Source organism: Larimichthys crocea, chromosome XXI (assembly GCF_000972845.2).
Source record: "Larimichthys crocea isolate SSNF chromosome XXI, L_crocea_2.0, whole genome shotgun sequence".
NCBI classification, from domain to species: Eukaryota; Metazoa; Chordata; class Actinopteri; family Sciaenidae; genus Larimichthys; species Larimichthys crocea.
This window is the reverse complement of record NC_040031.1, coordinates 2,310,878-2,332,116: the sequence shown is the minus strand read 5'-3', so window position 1 is coordinate 2,332,116 and position 21,239 is coordinate 2,310,878. Positions and strand designations below refer to the sequence as shown.

At 39.0% G+C, this 21,239-nt stretch overlaps 2 protein-coding genes across 5 annotated transcripts; both read left to right on the top strand.

Annotated features, from left to right (window-relative positions):
• The first annotated feature begins 1,105 nt into the window (after positions 1 to 1,105).
• On the top strand, positions 1,106 to 5,767 carry bet1l (Bet1 golgi vesicular membrane trafficking protein-like). The gene is made up of 4 exons (XM_010750926.3): positions 1,106 to 1,199; positions 2,870 to 2,955; positions 3,315 to 3,371; positions 4,035 to 5,767. Exons 1-4 carry the CDS (start codon positions 1,181 to 1,183, stop codon positions 4,200 to 4,202), a joined length of 330 nt encoding a protein of 109 aa, XP_010749228.1. The 5' UTR covers positions 1,106 to 1,180; the 3' UTR covers positions 4,203 to 5,767.
• A 511-nt stretch (positions 5,768 to 6,278) lies between these two features.
• Positions 6,279 to 19,423, top strand: deaf1 (DEAF1 transcription factor). Of its 4 annotated transcripts, none has more exons than XM_019278993.2 (14): positions 6,279 to 6,977; positions 7,653 to 7,750; positions 8,722 to 8,848; positions 9,003 to 9,152; positions 10,458 to 10,597; positions 10,800 to 10,865; positions 11,611 to 11,655; positions 11,756 to 11,888; positions 12,258 to 12,404; positions 13,542 to 13,619; positions 16,516 to 16,811; positions 16,938 to 17,030; positions 17,477 to 17,566; positions 17,814 to 19,423. In XM_019278993.2, the coding sequence occupies exons 1-14, from the start codon at positions 6,785 to 6,787 to the stop codon at positions 17,913 to 17,915; spliced, it is 1,758 nt and encodes a 585-aa protein (XP_019134538.2). In that variant the 5' UTR covers positions 6,279 to 6,784; the 3' UTR covers positions 17,916 to 19,423. The 4 variants fall into 4 exon arrangements, with proteins under 4 accessions (XP_019134538.2, XP_019134539.2, XP_019134540.2 ...); XM_019278994.2 differs by having other exon boundaries at positions 6,280 to 6,977; positions 11,756 to 11,879; positions 17,814 to 19,422; XM_019278995.2 differs by lacking the exon at positions 13,542 to 13,619 and having other exon boundaries at positions 6,280 to 6,977.
• Positions 19,424 to 21,239: the final 1,816 nt, after the last annotated feature.

Genomic DNA, 21,239 nt, shown 5'->3' with positions numbered 1-21,239 from the left:
AGCAAAGGATCAACGCCTGTTATAAACAGTGACATGTAAGATTACTCTTACATATTTCACTCACCCAAAAATGGGACGGTGGTATTCGCACACTGCCACTTAACTTCTGCTGCTTGACATCAGGGAGGAAAGATCATTATAAAATCAACAATAAACCACAGAAGAAGTGCACGTTTTGTAATCGATACTGAGCCACAGATGGTGAGACAATGACATAATTATGTATTCTGAGTGAACTATTCTGTTATTTCATTCCCCTCCTGCAAAATAGACTACGTCATGTCTCCGACCAAAGAATAAGTAGGTATAAGTAGGTATATACAGTACCCTGCATTACACCACTGGTTATTCTCATCTATAGTTATATCAACTTTATTTTACATTTCCACACACAATAATACATTTAGTTTCTTCTACAAATCGATCAGGGACATAAAGTAATTAGGTCATAGGATTAGGAAATAGAATCAGGTTTCCTCTAGTCATTCATCAGAGATAAAAGAAAATGTACAAATTAAAGTTATAAATTAGCCTTTCTTGCTTCCAGACACAAAAAAACCCTTTTTTAGTTTTAGCTCTGCAACTGACCTCAAACATAATCCTCCAAAACTACTTCCACTTACCACTGTTAACAAAAAACTGATTGATTGATTGATTGATTGAAGTGTTTATTTCGAATATGCAAACAAAAATAAAAAGAAAGTAAGGCAAAACATTTGAACATAGAAATACATATTCAAAAAGGAGTGAGAAGAAGAATAACTAGACTAAACTCCCACCCCTTCTCTTTAAATAACTAATAAATGGCAATACCAAGCTTCATTGCAACTTGTTTAGATATACCTGATACTTATAGATAAATAAAATATATCCCTGACTTTGTATTACAAAACACACATACACACATGCACGAAGAGAAACAGTAAAAAAAAAAAAAACAACAACAAAGAATGATGGGGGAACATTGGTATCACAATTTGGGATGCATGTTGTGATTTTAATAATTATGCCAGTGATTATTAGATTCTTTGTGGATTCTGGACAAACCTCGGGGGATGCACTTTATATTTCTAAACAACAGTCATCATCAATAATCTGGCTACCGGATACCGATCCGGACGTGGTGGTCACGTGTGCCTATCAAACTTGCGCACAGCTGATCGTGACGTCACTCACCAACATGGCGGACTGGAATAGAGGTAATGTTTTTTTGACACGTAGTCACTTGTAAATGTTCAGCAATGTGCCGTCTCCAACAGCACAGAGCCAATGTTTCAGCCGCGTGATGAAGTCTGTGACATGAGCACGGGTCAGCCCGGCGGTGCGCGAGCTGCACGGCTCTGTGACGTTAGCCGGACACGAGCCTGGACTCAGCTAACAGGCTAACTATCTGAGGAGTTTAGGTTTATTACTCATCAAACAGGTCTTTAAAAACCGACCATGACATGTTTAACCAGTCCACAAAATGCGAACATTGTCCTTTTTATTTAACAAGTTAGAGAAGAGCTGATAAAAATGTGGTCTGCTTAGAGAGATTAGAAGACAGGACACGGTAATGTTAGTCCTGGTGTTGTGGCGAAGACTGTTCCCATGTTCATGTGTCTCCCCTTACCTTAATCTGAACCAAACTTTACCCCAGTTTATCTTCTGAGATTCCTAACCTGGACACAACCTTACTAATAAATCTTGCATGAAGTATTAATATACTGCTTACATGTTGTGTCATCACTGATAAACTATTTGCTTTATAGTGCTGGTTTATGCTGGTCTTCACTAAAGTGCCTTGCAAGTTCAGTCTTGTGGTGACTTAAACTTTCTACTAAAAAAATAAAAATAAATAGATTTAGCTCATAAATCCGTGAAGTGATCCAACTTTTCCAATAACTCCGAAGTGTTGTGAAGTCCAAAAGTTGAAGTGTATTGAAAAAAAGATGCATGTAATCGTCTCGATAATTGTCCATACTAGTGGCCTTAAGTCTTTCAAAGTCAGTATTTTCTCTGCTACACTAAACTATTTGATTTCGACAAACGTGTATTAACTTAGCGGTCTAACAGCTCCATAAAATACAATGCTTGTGTTAAATAAAGTACTTGGAAACAACAGGAACTAGGAATTATTATTAATTCCTATAATAGCCGTTAAGCTGTGCCGTTATACATTAGCATAATTTAGCTCATGTTAACGTTACCATGGTACCATAAGCGCGGGAGAATTATAATTAGTTTCACGCATGAATTCCCAAAATTTAGCCAACACCAGAAGAAATATTTGTCCTTATTGTCAAGGTGGAGTTAAATAATAAAAGGCTATATTTTATAATGCTGTCATAAAGTCATAAACTAGTCCAGTGGTCCGTGGATTAGCAGTCTTCCTCCTCAGTGTCCTCTTCAGTCTCTTTGCATTTGTCATTATGTCCATAGAGATTGCTGAGCCAGTTCAATTAATTTCAACATGGTAAAACCAAACCCTGCTGTCAAGGGCGAAATATTGGCAACCCAGAGCCTCATAAAGATGTTATATTAAAGATGTCTTTGGCCTTATGACCAAAGGACACACCCACAATAATTATTGCATCTGTTGACTATTGAATACATACCAAGACTGCTATACTACTGCATAATATTTAAAATGATACAAACTAATGAAAAATTAGATTTAATTAAAGAGAACTATCTATTCATGGTTAGGTTTGTTTGAATTTGTATATCGATCAGGGGTAGACATTTATTAATAGTTCTCTGTAGGAAATAATGATGAAATAACCTACAGAGGACCTAACACGGAAACATAATGTCATAATGACAAGTGGCCACACAGAGTCAGTCAGCAGTGTTTCATCTTCCATCTGACGTCTTTGTGCGTTTCCAGGTCATGGCTCTGTGGACGACATGTTGGACACTGAAAACAAACGTCTGGCTGAAAATCTGGCCACCAAAGTCTCCAGACTGAAATCTGTGAGTCACGACCAACAACTACTCTCTTCATATAACATCATTTCTAATAAATGTGTTAATGTTTTGTAGTCAGAGGTGATTCTTCGGACTGTTGATTCAGTCTGACACGCACATGTTAAGGTGACATTTATGTGAACCGGAAAACATGGTTTAAGGATAGAGGGTGTCGTAGTGTACAGATTGTACATTTGTGATATTGCTGTTGTGTGTTCCTTTCTTAAAATCTACCTTTATGCTCTGTCTTCAGTCTGTAGTTTGACCTGAGATGATTGATTTGATCAATTATTTATTTTCTAAAAATGATTTTAAAAAGTGCTATTTAAACTTGAAATCCTCTGTCCTGTCTCTCAATCTGACAGCTGGCGTACGAAATCGACAGAGAGGCTGATGATCAGAACGAGTATCTGGACGGCATGGTGAGTCCTTCTTTTTGTCTTTTTATTTATGACATGTCCGTGGAAAGAGTTGGTTTCTGATTGGAAGGAAGGATTTCATCCATCTGTCTTTGTGAAAGGCTTTTTTTATTTATTTTTTATTTTTTACATTCAACAAACACACATCCCATGATTATTAGCTGTCAATAAAACGTCATGGTAACTAGTTGGTAAATCTAGTTTCCACATCATTTTCCTACACACTGATTCACTGGGAGGCAAGTTTCTTTTTAACAATGTGATTGTGGTGGTCTGAGATTTCACTAGGGCTTCAAATTAATTTCAAATTAATTTCAGATTAATTTAACCAAAAGTGCTCGAGAAATAAATAAAAAATATCAGAAAGTATAAGAGAAAGTCTGAGCGTTTAAAAAAAAAAATAGAAGTAGATGTGTCTGTCAAAGTCTGTGTGGATTATTACATTTGATAAAAGTATAAGTACATTAAGCTTCAAAAAGGCTGCTGCTGACCTTCAGACACATCCACATGACTCCCCTGGATTTGAATACATTGTGCGATTAATAGGCTACATTATAGCTAAAACTGTGTGTAAAATAATTTTCTGAAATACAGGCCTGCATCTCTCTTCAGTTTCTCAAAGTTCCTTCACATTCTTTTTCCTTCTTCTTCTCTCTTCCCTTTTAGGACTCAAACTTCCTCAGTGCGACAGGTCTGCTGAGTGGCAGTGTGAAACGTTTCTCCACCATGGTCCGATCTGGCAGAGACAACCGCCGCATCCTCTGCTACGTCTCTATAGGCCTGGTCCTGGCCTTCTTCCTGCTTTACTATATGGTCTCCAGGATTCAACGTTGACAGGGAAACCAGATCACCCAGGAGCTCAGACTGTAGACTCTGATATCGTATTTTTCTCTGCGCTTCTCCTGCACAGGAGAAGACTTTTTATTCTGCAGCAAAGTGGGAAAACAGGAAGTAGACAGAAAACATTTTGTTGAATTGTCTGAACTGACCAGCAGGGGTTGTTGGCCAGCTAAACATGGAAAACTATAGTGGGTGTGGGCTTACTAAAGATGATGGTGTCTATATTAAATACAAAACACAAACTTATCTGACCTTTCCACCGACTGGACTTAGACTCTGCACCGCTTTTGTCCCTTCCTGCTGCAGCCAGAAAGTCTGAATATGGCTGTAGAGAAGGTGGAGCCTGGAATCAGTTCAGGTGGGTGTGGTGCCCACCACAGCTGAATGTGACAGGCTGATGAACTTGTCAATCAAGACCAGTAGCTGTGATTCTGTTCCAGACTGCACAATAATGGAATGACTTATACTTAATAACACATCTCCATAAAATAACAAATCTCCATAAAATAACAAATCGCCATAAAACTTTTATTGGCAGTGTTATTCCAAGCTCAAAAGTTCCGTACATGCTTATTTTATTATTTCCTATTGGTACAAAACTGAAGTTTTCTCATAGATGTTCAGTATTCAACCAGCGAGTCCACTAATATGTGACACTTAATATGCAATACACATTGCCTGCCAATTTATTTGCAGGATGGAATTTGGAATTTTTGGTGCGCCAGGTCATCACCGTGTGTTGAAGACTGTCAACTGACTGTTTAATGTAGATTTTTTTTACACCTCAGTACGTTAACAAGTTTGCAGGTAGCTTTCTTCAGCGTCTAATGACATTTTGTGGGTCCTGCAGTTCATTTACATATAAAGCTATAAATACACACATCATACCATGTGATTCTATTTTTTCTAAAAAAACAAACAAACCTTCAAACATCAGCTTGTTCAGTTGTGTTTTACTTTAGTTTGAGCAGTACAGTTCAGCCTGTTATCTTCTAATAATATTAAATGTTTGGACCTGTTCTGTTTATGGTTTACAGGGGCATGCATCATTCTAACATTTTTTTATTATTTACAAAATCCAGTCAGTCGGCAGAGCAGATCACTGCTGCAAGAGACTGGAGGAGATTCAAGAGGGTCACTAAGAGTTTCCTTCCTTTTTTTTCTGTTTACATTCCAGCTGTCTGGACTGTTGATCAGCCACAGCCTCCATTCATTATTAATACACATACACAATAAATCATTTTAATTGTGGAACTTTTGGGGGATATTTGCTCATTTTTACATGGTTTATTTACAATCTGGGTATTATGTGAGATATAGTAAAAAGAATATTTATGACTTTATCAAAGATTTTATTTTGATAATCAAAAACACCAACAGAACAGAATTTAACAACACATCACATCAGTGTCATTTGACCCCAGGGCTGTACTTTGTGTCCAAGGATGACCTGAAGTCACTCAAGTCATGAAGGAATGAGACAAACCAGGACTAAAGTTCTGATGGGGAGAAACAGTTACTTGAACTTTGCCTTAATGTATAATAAAAGATAAAAAAAACTGGAATCGCCCTTTAAATGATATAACATGTCTAAATTGTAATTATAAGCTGCAAACATTCCCCGTGTGTGCATATATTTTGCTATTCACTGCTTCCTCTCAGGAGTTTTTCACGGTGGTGTATTCACGTGAAAACATACAGACTGTAAAACTAATTTTCCTAAAGTTAATAAATTAAAAGCTCTGTAATCGAGATCGATAGACATGGATAGATATTTATTGACCCTGAGGGAAATTCAAATATCCAGTAGCAGCATGAGACACAATAAACATACATTAAAATGAACCTACACAACAGTAAACATACGTTAAAGTTACCCTTTAAGATAAATCTGCATTTAAATTAAACTTGTACAAAGTAAAATATGTGTATGTGCAGAGAAATTAGATCAGATAAAATGATTAATAGAAAACTATATAAAAGTAAAAAATAGAAAACATTTTTTTTTATAGGAATAAGCAATAGAACTACAAATAGAGATAAAAACGTATATACCAAATAAAATTTATTAAATTAGGCTGTACACTGCAGACACTGGATTTGGAAGGGCATTTAGCAGTGTTTTGACGTCAGCACATAAAAATATAAATTTTAAACTGAACAGTGAAAGTAATTTAAAGAATGAAAACACACTAGGTCGTTGATATGAAAATGAACATGTAGTAAACCGTCTCTAAATTCAGATGGTCTGACTCCTCTCATGCTGGTTTTGTTTCGGCTACTTCGGGTCCGCTCGTGTGTTTCCGGTAATCTCCGCTCCGCTGCGTCTCTTGCCTGTCGACTTGATGAAAACAAACAGCCGAGCGGCTCTCTCTCCTTTATCCGGATTTGTTCACACGATTCATTGATATTTCCGTTAATTTTACACATAATTTTGCTCATTTTCTAACGATTACCGCAAAGGGGGTTTCGTATTTGCGGTTCCTCTCTGGTTCGTAACGAGCTCGGCTGCGCTCGGATCCCGTCCTGCTCCGACACTGCTCGTTCTCACTCGGCTCTTGTCGTACGGCGGAAGAATGGACGAGGCGGACTCGGCCACGAAGGCACTCGGGCTGGATGAACCGCCCATCGTCATGCCGCCGGTGGGAGGCTCGGATACCGAGTCGGAGGCCGAAGTCACGACGATGGCCGTGATGGCCGAACCGGGGAACATCGACATGGGAGCCGAGTCCTTGCCGAACCCAGACGAGGCCGAAGCGGCTTTCGCAGGCAAGGCGGGCTTTAGCTAAGAGCAGGCCGCTGCTGAGCGGGGTGGCGCTAAAACACAAAAGTGTGATGTTAGCTTCACTGTGTGTCTGAACAGCAGACACATGGATGAGTGTTTTAGTTCTCACTGACACAAATAACCATGCACATATCAAACTGCACAGTAGTTGGCACATAGTAGTAATACTCTTGTATGTAAGTCCATTCATAAATCTTTTGTAGCTTATCGATAGATTATACCTCCATAAATACCACAGTTTATATTTATTTGACTAAATTAGCACATATTCCCAAATTCGGCAATATCAAACATTATAATTTATAAATCAACCCAACTTTAAAATACAACTTTTAGATTGGCTTTCCACTGTTAGCCCACCATAAGGTATTATTAATTGGTGGATTATGATACTGGATAAGATTAACCAGGTTGCGCCACTAGTGGACAGACTGGATGAGCTGTGAAAATAATATTATTATAATAAAAAGTACACTGGTTTTTAATTATTCTAATGTAATGTTCATATAAATTAGAATAAGAATAAGTGTATTTATTTTTCTGATTTTGATCTGTAATCTTTTCATTACATATGTACTGTAGTAGCTGTAGTACCGTAGATGTACTGGTCTGAAGATGTATGTGATGATAAAATATTTGGCTCTCTTCTTTTTGATCAGAAGTGACGGCTGTGACGGTGGCCGACGTTCAGGGTGCGGAGGACAATGTTTTCACCACAACTGTTGCCACATCAGGAAGTCTCCCTGAACACATGCTGGTAGATCAATACACACACACACGGCATCACTTTGCCACACACATGCTCAGTGTCGCACTGTATATACAGTCTGTGTTGTTTTATCAGATCGGCTTCAAAGAGCAATAATCAAGTGAAAGGGCAGCTTTCAGGTGATATTTCATTGATGTTTCCCATCATTAATAAGCAACCTCATCGCGCTCTGTACAACACACAGCAGGAACAGCCAGCTGTTAGGAAATAATAGAGTAAGACTGCCATGCTTTCTACCAGGATTTATTCTCTTGGCTACGCTTCCACTCTGGAAACTTTACTAGTCCAAATTGTAATTAAAAAAAGAAACTTAGCTTCTATTTTTTAGAGGCTGATGTGTTTGAAGTGAGTATGAAATAACTACCTGACGGTTCAGAGTAAAGAGTGACCTTGAGCAGAATCACATTTCTGTTCAGCTGAGTTTGGACCACTTTCTTATAAATGACATTAATTATCCCTGATACACAATTATTGATATGCAATTATTAGCAATTAGTAATCAGTACTCTCAAATGAATGCATGATCACAAAAGCTACAGGTATAAACAGACAATAAACAGATGAAATGAATGAGGCAGTATATACATATATATATGAGTCAGTCTAGTTAAAGTAACAAATAAATGAAGAGGGTTTCATTTTAAAAAGAGTTTTTTAAAAGTATTTTACCTAAAAAACACAACTTTTTTAGTAGTTCTTAAGTACTTTTATTTATTTAGAGGGACTTTCATTTTCATCTGTGACAGTAAATTTACATTCATATAGATGAGATCAAAATTGAAATTGGTCATTTTGAAAATCATCAAACTATACTGACTCATTTTTATATATATATATATATTATATATTATATATATATATAATATATATATATATATATATATTTACTGCCTCATTTATTTATTTCTGTATTTATTTGTTTGATATGAACCATTGAAAACTGTGTGTTTGTTTCACAGAGTGGGAGGACGACCCTCCAGCTGGGTGAAGGTCTCAGTACCCAGAAGGCCACTTTAATCGTGGTTCACACTGACGGCAGCATTGTGGAGGCGGCTGGCCTCAAGTCTGCTGCCACCATCGCATCAGGTACGTATTTATTTTTGGTGTGTGTGTGTGTGTGTGTGTTACAGTACCAAGATGGTCCATATTGAACCAGGACCCTGTTCCTCTTGATATCCAGATTAGATGTTGGTTATTTGAGTTTGGATTTGTCTGTTTCATTCTTCTGTATGTCCCTCAGGCCCACAGACTCCGACCACCCCGCTGACTCCACCCGAGGACAAAGAACACTGTTCCAAGTACAACTGGGACCCCTCAGTATACAACAACGAGCTGCCGGTCCGCTGCAGGAACAGTAGCGGAGTCCTCTACAAGAACCGACTGGGATCAGGTAATCAATAAACACCTGTACTGATTTTCGATTAGCAGTAAACCACCTTTATAAGAAGGATTACATGAATCTGACTGAGGTTACCATGGAAACCTGGTCTTGAGAATTTGCTTTTAACAAGAGTTTACCGTTCTTGTCTGATTTATCACATTTTGACAGATTCTAGGGAAATTAAAATGTAAAGCTCACATGTTTCATCTTTGCCTTGATGCTGTCAACATGTGCTTTTAAATATTATTGGGAAAATAGCATGTGTATATTTGTTTTAGGCTACGGGAGTATTAATTTAAATAAAAAGAATAAAAAAATGTGTCGCATAACTGTAACATCAAAATCAAACCCGCGTGCTCGCCATTGCCCTCAGTGTAAATAACACTGAAGAAATCTTTGTACCTAAAGTAGAAGAAAATGTGAAAGTAGTTCAAGGTGCTTAAAAGTAAAAGTTGTCATGCAGAAAATTGAATTTTAAAATTATGCATTAATTAATTAATGTAGTTAATTAGCTGCCTGTGTGGGCAACGGACCAATAAGAAAGAAAAAAAAAAGGTCCTGTTCACCTTCGGGGCAAAAGAATTCGCTGTTGTCTTAAAATATTTTAAGGTGGAGATCACTGTTGATTACCTTGTGAGTGATGCCAGAACTGGATCCATCAAAGCAGCCCTCAGACGGTCAGTTACACAGAAGTCTTTACCGATTTACACCAACATAAGCACATTCTCCACCAAAACCAATAATTTTACCAGTTAAATTTAGAGCTGAGGCTGCAGGTTATACAAAAGTGAAACCATGGTGCCTGGTCTCCATATCAGAAATCTGTAGATCGTTCATTTAGTCACAATACAGTTTATCTAACTCACAAACGTTAGTCTGTCACTATTAGTCTCTGTGTCTGTCTGTCAGTCCGTTATAAATCTAGCAGAATATTAATTGCATGTAAATAAATTACTCGATTAATGCATTATTCATATGAAATTTAACTTAAAAAACACCTGACACGATAGTTAAATAACTAAATGGCTTTAAAGTGTGGCACCAATGAATCCAAAACCAGAAAATTGACTAATTTATGCTATAAATCTGTTTTTCTTGACAGTGTAATATTGACAGAATTTGAAGTTGTGTGATTGGATGTTTCTTACAGAAACGCAGCTCGGTCATAGTCGTAGTTGACTTGTCTCTTTCAGTTTTTATGTACACAGGTTGTTCCTTTTTTCTTCTTCTTTATTTCTTTTAGGCTCAATCAAAGAGTCCATCTGAGGATTGAAGAACGTGAATTACATTTTTTTGTGTGTGTGTTGTGATTAGGAGGGAAAGGTCGTTGCATCAGACACAACCAGCAGTGGTTCACTCCCACTGAGTTTGAAGGTCTGGCAGGAAGAGCGAGCAGCAAAGACTGGAAGAGGAGCATCAGATACGCCGGCAGACCTCTGCTCTGTCTCATACAGGTACACATACCATTAGAAAGGAAGCAACAGTGAGTGGTGCTACAGAGATGTCACAGTGTATGAATCATATTCTCCAGAGGTAAAGGAACAGGATTGTTTGTTAGTCAGTTAATTATTATCATTTTTATATAAATAATAACTACACTGTGCTACTGCAGTACTACACTTATTAAGTGTTTTAACTGTGTGTGTTTGTGCATAGGAGCGCATTCTAAACCCCCACGCTGCGTCCTGTACCTGTGCAGCCTGCTGTGATGACCTGACAGGGGTGAGTCAGCAGGACTGGTCCCAGAGAACCTGCAGGACCGAGGATCAGCTCAGTGTTTTCAGACTGGACCGTTCTTTCTACTATATTCTGTATTCTATTTCATTGTTTATTTAATTATAAAAAATATTTTTCGACAGTTTTCCTCTAAATAAAAGTTACAAGCCACATTTTCGATCGACCATCAACTTGCAGCTCACCTGTGGTCTGAGTTCAACAGACGCAACACACAGTGACGCATGATAACTGGCTTCAGTTTAACGCTTAAAGGAGATAACTGGAGATCATTTGTCATGATGTAAGTCATGCTAAGTTTGATTTTTGGATCCCTTAAAGAAGGTCTGATCTAAATGCTTTATTTTTTCTTGCACTCAGCTGCAGAACATTATGGAAAAACTCTGAAGAGCCAAATTCTATCATTTTCTCATAGAATAGGACAAAGCCATTATGACCATTTTTATTTAGCTTCAATAAAAAATGATGTTTCTAGAAAGAAACAAAGGCTTCTTTTATGATGACTGGGTCATCAGACTATTTGGTGTCAGTCAAATCTGACAACACTGTGTCTGGTCCCAGTGTCCGTGATGGTTTCCTGATGAACTGAACCTGTTTGTGTTATCAGAATGAACATACAGTTTGAAGAAGTATCACTTTGGAAACAATGGATGATTGTTCGAAGTATCCTCATCATTCTGGTCAGATAACAGAACTCAGTTTGTGTTTGTCCTCTTTATGTCTCTCTCTTCAGTGCCCAAAGGAAACAGATTCTCTGGTAGCAGAAAACATCAGTATGGTAAATGTAGTTTCATACTCTACGATTGTCTCTGATTTGAACTCTCGTCCCTGACATGTTGATTTCATTGGTCTCTCTGTCTCCTCTCTGCCTGGTTCAGACTGGTCCAGTTCGCCTCTTCGTCCCATACAAGAGACGGAAGAAGGACAACGACCTTCCGGTCACCCCCCCAAAAAAGGAGCTTCCAGCCCCCAAAAATATCACGCTGGCCCCGGGGACCACATGTATGTCAGGTGACCTCATTCGAACGTATGATTGGTGGAACGGCGGAGTCACACAGCAGAAGGAGAGAATAGATTTGTTCAATTAGCTTTCTTCACAGATTGATCTCACACACAGCAACTTGTTTTTCAAAAAGCAGAGTTAAGGAGGAAAAATATCATCTGTTTATTAAATTAGACCATTGAAAACAATGCTGAAATTGCAGTTACATCATCCTGTAAGTCACCTGTGAATTAAATCCAGTATTGAATTATTTAAATGAAGGAAATATTGATGAACATGTCTGTTGTCCGTTCAGTAGTTTCTATCAGATCTGTGGTGTGAACGTTTAAACTTCAAGTGTGTGCACAAACACGCCTGACACATCTGTCCTCCAACAGTCACGGTGTCTCCGTCAGGACAGTTCACCACCTCCGGTACTTTGACCTTTGACCGGAGTGCGACGGGCGACGCCACCGCCGCTGCTGCTGCTGCCGCCATCATATCAGAGAATTCAGCACAGAGCGAGGTGTTCACCAGCACAGCAGGTACGAGTCCACCACTGTTATCATACTGTCCAGGTGTAGTACATGCATGTGTTGCTCACAAATGAATATGAATATGGTTTCTGCTGTTCATGGTGGATCATGTCTGTTTTTTATAGAAGCACACTGAATTAAAAATCTGAACTTAACTTATGACAAAAAGATGTTAGATGTGACAAATTAAGAGATTGTGATTACATGCTCTATTCTCTCACCACTTTATTTCTGTTGATTTTCCATTTTATATACAAAAGACAAAGATACAATCAAAGAACCAGCTTCTGTGTAATATTCACCAGTTCATTGTCGAGTTGTCCCGTCGCCAACATTGTCTTTTTCTCCGGACACCTCCTGCTCAGTTCTTATCTTATGAGTCAACAGTCCCATCTTATATATGTCTGTCACAGTTTTCAGGCATTCGTCTTGTGTTGGTGTTTCAACTTTAAACCACCTCTTTGCAGGGGTGTCGTTTAGCTCAGTTAGTAGAGTCGTTGCCGCGGCAGCCCAGGGTTTGAATCCGACCTGTGGCTCTTTCCCGCATGTCATTCCCCATCTCTATCTTCACATTCCTGTCACTCTTGAGCTGTCTTTATAAAAAATAAAGCTTGAAAAGGCCATAAAAATAATACTTAAAAAAAACCCCACCTCCTTGCAATAACAGTTTTTACAGACGTCCGTCTTCTCTTCGTACAGTATCTTCTGTGAAAGAGTACAACGCTACAGTTGATTTTAAGAATAACCAAGGATCTTAACAGTAGCCATGTGAACATCTCCCCAAAACTATTCTTTTCGTTTTTCAGATAGTAAGTAAGTAGGAGATAAGTAGTTTCTCGTAGCTTTGAACGCCTTGCTCACACATAGCTGAGACGTGGCGATGCAACCACAACCCAGTGATGTTTTCATGTTTTGTATCAACTTTCCTCGTGACTGTTTTCAAGAATTGAACTGAACTGAACTGACTTAACTGGTTAAAGTAAACGTGAAAAGAAAATGAGTAAACTGAACACTGTGAAAGTTATGACTCATTATCTGTTCATAAGTATGCTAATGGGCTGGACTCACTGTAGCTGTGTATGCATTTTTAAACAGAATAAGGACTGTAGATTTTGTCTCCCTTCACTTCCACTGAAATCACTTTAGGAGGGGATCTCTTTGCAGCCAGTATGAACTGGAGAAATGATGACAGTGATCAAAAACTTTCAAATTACACATCAGCAGGTCAGTATTGTTTTAAAAAATAACCAGTTGGCCCCCGGGTTGATATTTAGTTTTTGAAAACAAGCCTAATATTTGTTTGTGTCAGATGTCTCATTTTATTCAACCAACGCTCCATAACTCAGAAATTCAGCTCACGAATATTTAAACAGACAGAAAGCAGCGCTGCCACACATCCAGGATGTGGACAGGGTTTCCCCAAAGTCCCCTGCATTGCAGCTGACCTGTGTCCTATCCATCATCCTATCAGGCGTCAGGGAAGCACCACAGCTGCTCTCTGATTGGCTGTCGTGCTGCTGTAATGAGCTCTCAGGAGATCAGTGGGTGTGAGCGCTGTGTGACCGATTTTTCTGTCTGATCCTATTGTCCTCCTTAAAGGACCAATCAGAGATGTCCCACACCTCCTCACTCCGTCCTCCTCTTAATACAGGGGAAACACTTGAAGCACTAAAGCTGAGTTATTAATGTCTCCTGAGGCTGAAATTTGTCACTTCTGATCAGCTGACAAACACACAAACTGGTGATATTTCATCCAGAACTCAAACTAATAATAATCATGGAAGTATTAGTAATTTAAATGAAAGAAAACTTTACTGATTGGAGCTTTAACTATCACTGGGGATGGTCCTGATTGGCTGTAAGGCTGCTGATGACTTCATCTTAGTGCTGGGCCACGCACACACAGAGCAGTGATCCATCCGTCATCACTGTCTCTGTCCTTCACCCTGAGGTTAATGAAGCACCCTGGGCCTAAGAGTGTGTGTTTGAAGTTTCAGACGAAGAGAATAATTGAAAGACTCAGGACATCAATTCAAACTAAATTCAGTGATGAATCTGCCCAGAATCCACATGTCGGCCTAAAACTGATGTCAGAGTTTAAACAAAAATAGACAACACAGGAGTTTTCCTCTCAGGCGTAAGGTGTAAAGGTGGAGCTCGGATGAGGGGAAGAAACAGATTTTTAAATGTTCCAATGATGAAGCTGTTGAATCTGATTTCTTTTCATTTTCAGCAGGGCGACAGCAGAGGGCAGTAAAGTCTCTGCTGCTGCAGAACAACCACAATATAAAGAATTAAAGAGAGCAGACAGACGAGACACAAACAGTTCATGAATAAGCTGCATCAATAACCAGGAGAGGAAGAAATCATAGGACATGAGGGCTCAGTATAGAGAGAAGTTCATGTGTAACTGTTGTGTTATTATCAGATTACCTGCACTTAGTTTGAGAATCTCTGTATTATTAATACACATTGCTATATCTTAAATCATGTTTAACTGCCTTGCAGCAGCATTTCTACACAGTACACTGTGCTTTACACTGAGAATGTTAACAGTAAATGAAAATATATGTGTTATCATTTTGAACAGACATTGTGCTTATTGTTATTTGAACTCTTGGTTGTTTAAATTGCATAGTTTAGCAGTAAGGTATCACAGCCTCTATGTAGCCTGTGAAACAGCCTCTGCTTGTTAGGCGTACAAAAATGATTGAAGGCTGCTAAGATGAGGATATCACTTTCATCCTCTCTTAGTTATCTCATTCAAATTATAGTGGCAGTGAGAAAATCAACCTGAATCAGTGAACGTTAGACTCCTTTAACCAACTGAAAACTCAAACAACCGTCACACAGCATCTTCTTTTTTAGAAAATGACTCAGAAATGTTCCGTCAGATTAGTAGGAAAGTTAAATAAAAATGAATATTCTCTAATGACTGATGAGTTCAACACACCTCCATTTACCTGTGAGAACACACGCACCCGTTTTCCCCATGACATGCTAATCAGTGTCTGAGATGGATGTGTAGTTATTTTTGGACTCGTCTGTTCTCAGAGGAGCTCCGAACTGTCAGTGTTCATCCCTGTAGGAATAAAAACGGACATTACAGCACGTATGTAGGTCAGTATTGAATGTATGGAGGACATACACAGTGACCATGTTCTGTTTAGGCTACCTGCTCCATTTGATTCTATAGACTTCATTAAATGTGTGAGGGCTGAATGTAAACCTGAGAACTTGTCACAGCAGGCGTCCAATCGCATTAGCTGTCAACACAAGGGAAACCTGGCAGTGACCTGCTGCTGTACACGCTCAGCATGTGGAGCGGTTCTTCTAATGTACAAGCAAATGTAAATGAGTTAGTTTCATCTACTACATGTACACTGAGGATGGATCAGGTAGATCGCATAAATCAGGTTACTGCAGCAAGCCAACCGTAACAAAGTAACTTCTGTGGTTAGATGTGGTCAGAAATGTGCCTTGTTGCACCTGTAACCCCACCCAGAAGTGATGTCATGGGCTACACTAGTACATCACAGCAGCAAGGAGAAACTGTACAGGTCCATCGTAAGGTTTAGTGGTATCTACTGTAGCAGCAAGGGTGTAGATTGCAACCTGCTGAATACCAGCACGGCCAGCACCAAATGCTACCAATCATGTTGGTGCCACTATGTCGGCTGTGAAATGCAAAAGGTCCTGTCGAGAGCTGAATCAGAAAGGTGCCAGTAGGGTTGGACTGGAGAACTTTTTGTTCAGTGGCTAAATCGATGAATCTTTTCAATTTTCTATCAAACATAAACTTTAGCCCGTCTCTGGTAGGATGGTGGGAGGATTTGCTGTTTGTTTTTTGTTTTTGTTTTTTTGTTTTAAAGGTCCAGTGTCTTGGATTTAGTGGCATCTAGTGGTGAAGTTGCAGATTGCAACTAACTGAATCACCCCTCCCCTCAATCTCCCCTTGCAAGCGGTAGGAAGAATGTACTGTATGGTGGTCGTAAAAAACATGAAAAAAACAACATGGGTGATAAATTGAATCTGAGCAAATGTTTTCCCGTCAGCTCTCTGTTGTCCTCTATTAATTATTATGCAAAAATCGCATATAAAAAATCTTTGTCTCTCTTAGTGTTGACGGCGTTGCCGGCATTAGCGGTAGCTCCTCAGCCGGTTCAGGCCAAGATGACTGTGGCAGCAGCGGCGTCCCCGTCCGTAGGGCTGGTGAATGGGCTGGAGGTGAGTCCCATAGGAGGGACAGGGACGGGGACGGCAGTCAGTGAGGGGCAGAAGAACACCTGGCTGTACCTGGAGGAGATGGCCAACACGCTGCTGAGCAACGTCCAGCAGCTGAAAGCTCTAATCGAACAGGCCAAAAACAGTCCTGGGGACATGGCAGGGGTCAAAGGTCAGGGAGGCAGGAAGGAGGTGAGAATACAGACTGACACAAAAATACACACTGACTTAAAAAGTCTTTGATCAGTAGTATTAACCATAAAATACGAAATATAATACTGAGATTATTACTATGTCTGTGTGTGTGTGTGTTTTCAGTGCATGCAGTCGTTTCAGAACCAGATCTCGTTTCAGCAGCCGGACGATTCGGAAGTCAAGAGGAGCTCTGAAATCACAGAAATCATCATCAATGTACGACACACACGTCTTTGGAGGGGTTTAAACCAGATCAGTCACAAACCCGCTTCTCTAACCTCGAGGACATAACATCAACACTGCTTTAGATTCTACCTCCAAAATCGAGTAAAATCAGTCTGTCAAGACAAGATGTTCAAAGTTACATCCACTTTTTTGAGTTCGTTCATTATTTCACGTCGCCACATTATCAGCCCATAATGTATCTTTATGGAGCGTAGACACTAGTGTGATGAAAGATGACTGAAAATTCATACAGTCAGATACTGTATATGAATTCAAGCTAAAATAGGAGAATAGTAGTCGTATTTGCTCTATATGTAATATTTACTCTGATGGGAACCTGGAAAAATATATTCAAACATTCTGGCGTTTAAAAATGGTTCCTGTTGCCTGTTCTATGCTCATGTGTTCATCTACGTTCTCCTTTACTGGCTCTGCAGCAGATGTGTGTGAACTGTGGTCGGGTGGCGATGAGCGAGTGTACCGGCTGTCACAAGGTCAACTACTGCTCCACCTTCTGTCAGAGGAAGGTAAGACTCACCTGGACGATCCTCTGGAGTAAAGTTCAGTTTTTTAAGAAATTAAAATCTCCCTTTCAAGAGTGTCGCCGTAACACTAAAGACGTGGCAAATTTGTTAATTCCGAGTTACTGTTTTAAATCATACCCTTTTTTTGTTTGTTTGTTTTGGGGTTGGATCTTTCTTCTTTCTTTTATTAAATCAATGACAATTTGGAATATCAAAAACGAGGCATCGGTTTGTTTTTTTTCCACTGCAGGACTGGAAGGATCATCAACACACCTGCTGTCAGTCTGCAGGGGGCGTTGCTGTTCAGGAGGAAGAGCCAATCACAGCCATGGACATGGACAAAGTGAAATGAAGTAGCAGCAAGCCCTCAGTCCGTATGAAGACGTGAGCATTGAGGTCATCAGACAGGAAGTCCTTACGTGGACAAAGAGGAGATTTTCTTTCTGAACACTTATGGCACTTATTATGAAAGTTTCCCCTCAGACCGACATGATCTTCTGTAAGCTGAACCAGCTCCATTTAAAAAAAAACTGCACTGACTTTATATTTGTAGAGAGAAGTTGGACGTTTTTCCTGTTCACTTCAATACAAAACAGTTTGATCACAGCTGCGTCTCGAGGACATTAGAGGAACTGCAGCTCATCGCACTTGATCACGCCGAACTGCACATGAAGGTGATCTGAACTTAGTACCTCAATAATCATCAAACTTTCATTCACTTCCATCCCGGTTCAATTTTTTTTTTTTTTTAATAACATACTTTTTTATTTTATCATTTACCAAAATTCTGATTTTTATTTTTTTGGGCATTTTCAAGTTTTATTTGACAGAGACAGCTGAAGAGTGACAGGAATGTGGGGAGAGCGAGATGGGGAATGACATGCGGCTAAGGGCTACAGGTCAGATTTTAACCCTGGGCAGCAAGGACTGAGCCTTCGTACATGGGGCGGTTCTTCCCTCGGAGACTGTTATCTCTCTTTTGTTTTATGAAACATTATTTTGCTGCCATCTGAACTCTTTAAATCTCCAGAGACCGTCCTGAATAAATAAAGGTCAAACATATCAATAGAATAAAAATAAATTAACTCCTCCCCACACTGTCTTAAACTTGAAATATCTGTTATTGTGGTTTATCATTGAAGGATTGTCAGAATCAAAAAATAGTTTCAGCTGAAACAATGTTTGTTTTTATATTCACAGTATGTGGAAGTGTATATTTGACTCTGTTTTTCTAAGATATCTTGTATACCACCTTAAAAAGTGATCAACTTTTTTTGTAATTCAAACTTAGAAGCTCAGCTGCTACAAGCATTAAATTATTTAATGAAACTGACGTTTAACTTTTCATTTGTATAGTCAACCCTGCCAGTAGCCAGAGTATTCGAATGGTGTCTTATGATTGTTGCATTTCAGCCAATCAGATCGTGTGTCTCACTTTGCTGTTCAGCAGGAATCCTGCAGTTTGGAAAAACGACATTTCAAGGCAGAATTGACATTTTAAAGTCCAGTTTGTCTTTCAGTCACACTTCAGTTATCATTTTACTCTTTAGCTTTTTAATTTCTTTCTTTTCTTTTAAACACCAAATTCAATCTGCAAAGGAAGATATACAGTATATCAATGCCCTCTGCAGGGCATAAAAGTGAAATGGTTTGCCTGTCCACATACTTTTGGACATGTCGTGTACCTCAGATTCATTAACTCCAATTTAAATTTGAACTTTACCAAGCTTTCCTTCTAGTGAACCTGAACAAAATAAATAACCAAATCACAAAAAAAACGATAAATAAAAACACAGATGTTTTCATATATTTGTTATCATAAGTCAGCGTCTTTACTCATCTACAATCAATACAAACTGAACATTAAATAAACCCTCTACATATCTTCTTTCTGACTCTGTGTTCAGGACTTCTTCAGTAGGATTTAGGAGAGACTTCTGTCGTCATTCATTTCCTCTGATGTTTATTTAATTTAATAAGTTATTTTATTAATGAAATACAAATTTCAGGTTTATTTTTAACCAACTTGAGCCAGAGGGAAAACTCAGCATCAGCCCTCCTGCAGGAATCCAGCAGACAGATTTGTCTGGTTCTGTTTCACATCTAATTTTAAGATTCATTTTTTTTGTGTGTGTTTAGCAGCTGGAGACAGAATTTAGTTTTTAAAAAATATTTCTGACAGTCAGCAGTCAGGTGATCTGTCAGAGCAACTCTAGTTGAATCATTTCAGATATGATGACATTTGATTCTGCTGTGTCTCCAGTCCCAGCGGCTCTCAGGTGTCTGCTGCTGCTCACTGACAGTGAAGGGGACTCCCTCAGGACCAGACATTTCCAGACATTAACAGCCAACTGTAAATGTAGAGAAACCTTAAGCTCCCTTAAAGGACAGCTTGACAATTTCTTTCTTCTTTAGTTATATATTTCTTGTACTATCTTTATATTCGTTATGCCCCAACTCACCGAAGCAAATTCTTTGGGGATGTATGAGGTACTGACGCATAGTCATTTACAGTTATTTACAGTAGGCGTTGGTCAGCACACTACCAGTTTGATGAAGCAGACGGAAGTCCCGGCACAGATATGGAGCAAATCACTGATGTGGACAGAGTCAGCAGAAAAATATAATTTAGCCACCTAAAAAGGGCCCATCTAAAAAAATCAATATCCCTTTAAGTGTACGCTACAGTCAGCATATTCTCATCATGTTACCCAGCTGTCAGACTTAGCACTAGATTATCAAACATAGAACTTAAATTTTCCTAAGCCCAACTGCAGTGCAGTGTGCTGCATATTAAACCACAGGTCTGACAGCAAGCCTTCAGTACTTTTAAGTCATGGCTTGTCTACACATGTATGAGGGATTGGAAGCAAGCTGCAACCTCTGTGGCTGTGAAGTGAAGCCAATGCACAAGTGCCAACAACTGCAGTTCCTTAATTATCCAGTGTCGATCTCCATAAGCCCCCATGTAGCAGAAATAAACATGTTTACATCCTGGTACATAAACCGCCTCTACATTTAATTTCCTGTACTTAGTCTAAATTTTTATTCAACTCACCTGTTCAAATTATATTAAGGCTTAAAGTTATGCATAATTAATAGCATGGCCACTTTGATTGACACGTAGGTGCAATTTCCAGATGGCTTGTTTGAACACCCAGGGATCATTCACCTGGCCTTAGATCCATCAATGATCCACAACTTTGCTGATTTTTAGATTATCTGGGAGGTGAAAGAGGCAGAACAACCAAGGAGAGGTGGTCACAGTTTGGGGGCTTTAAAACGGCACTGTAGAAAGCATGAGATTGCTGGAAGTAACAAAAGTTAATTGAAAACTACAGTGATAAATGATGAAGATTGATTAATTTGAAGGTGATTTAAATGAAACAGTCATGATATAAACACACCTCGTATTACCTTCATCATTCACAACAAAACTGCAATTTTTCATCTAAACCCTACCCCTGATATTCATCTGAACACTGTGTGTCTACCATTCATTATTCCAAATGACAATTATTGTTTACAGCAAGCAAGGTGACTTCAGGGAAAAATATCAATCAAAAGCCACACCTCACCAGTTTAGATGAAAGACGCCCACATCCATATGCCTCCCATTCCTCGACAGCTCGCTTGAAAAATAGTGAAAATCATATACAGTATACCTAAATGCGTC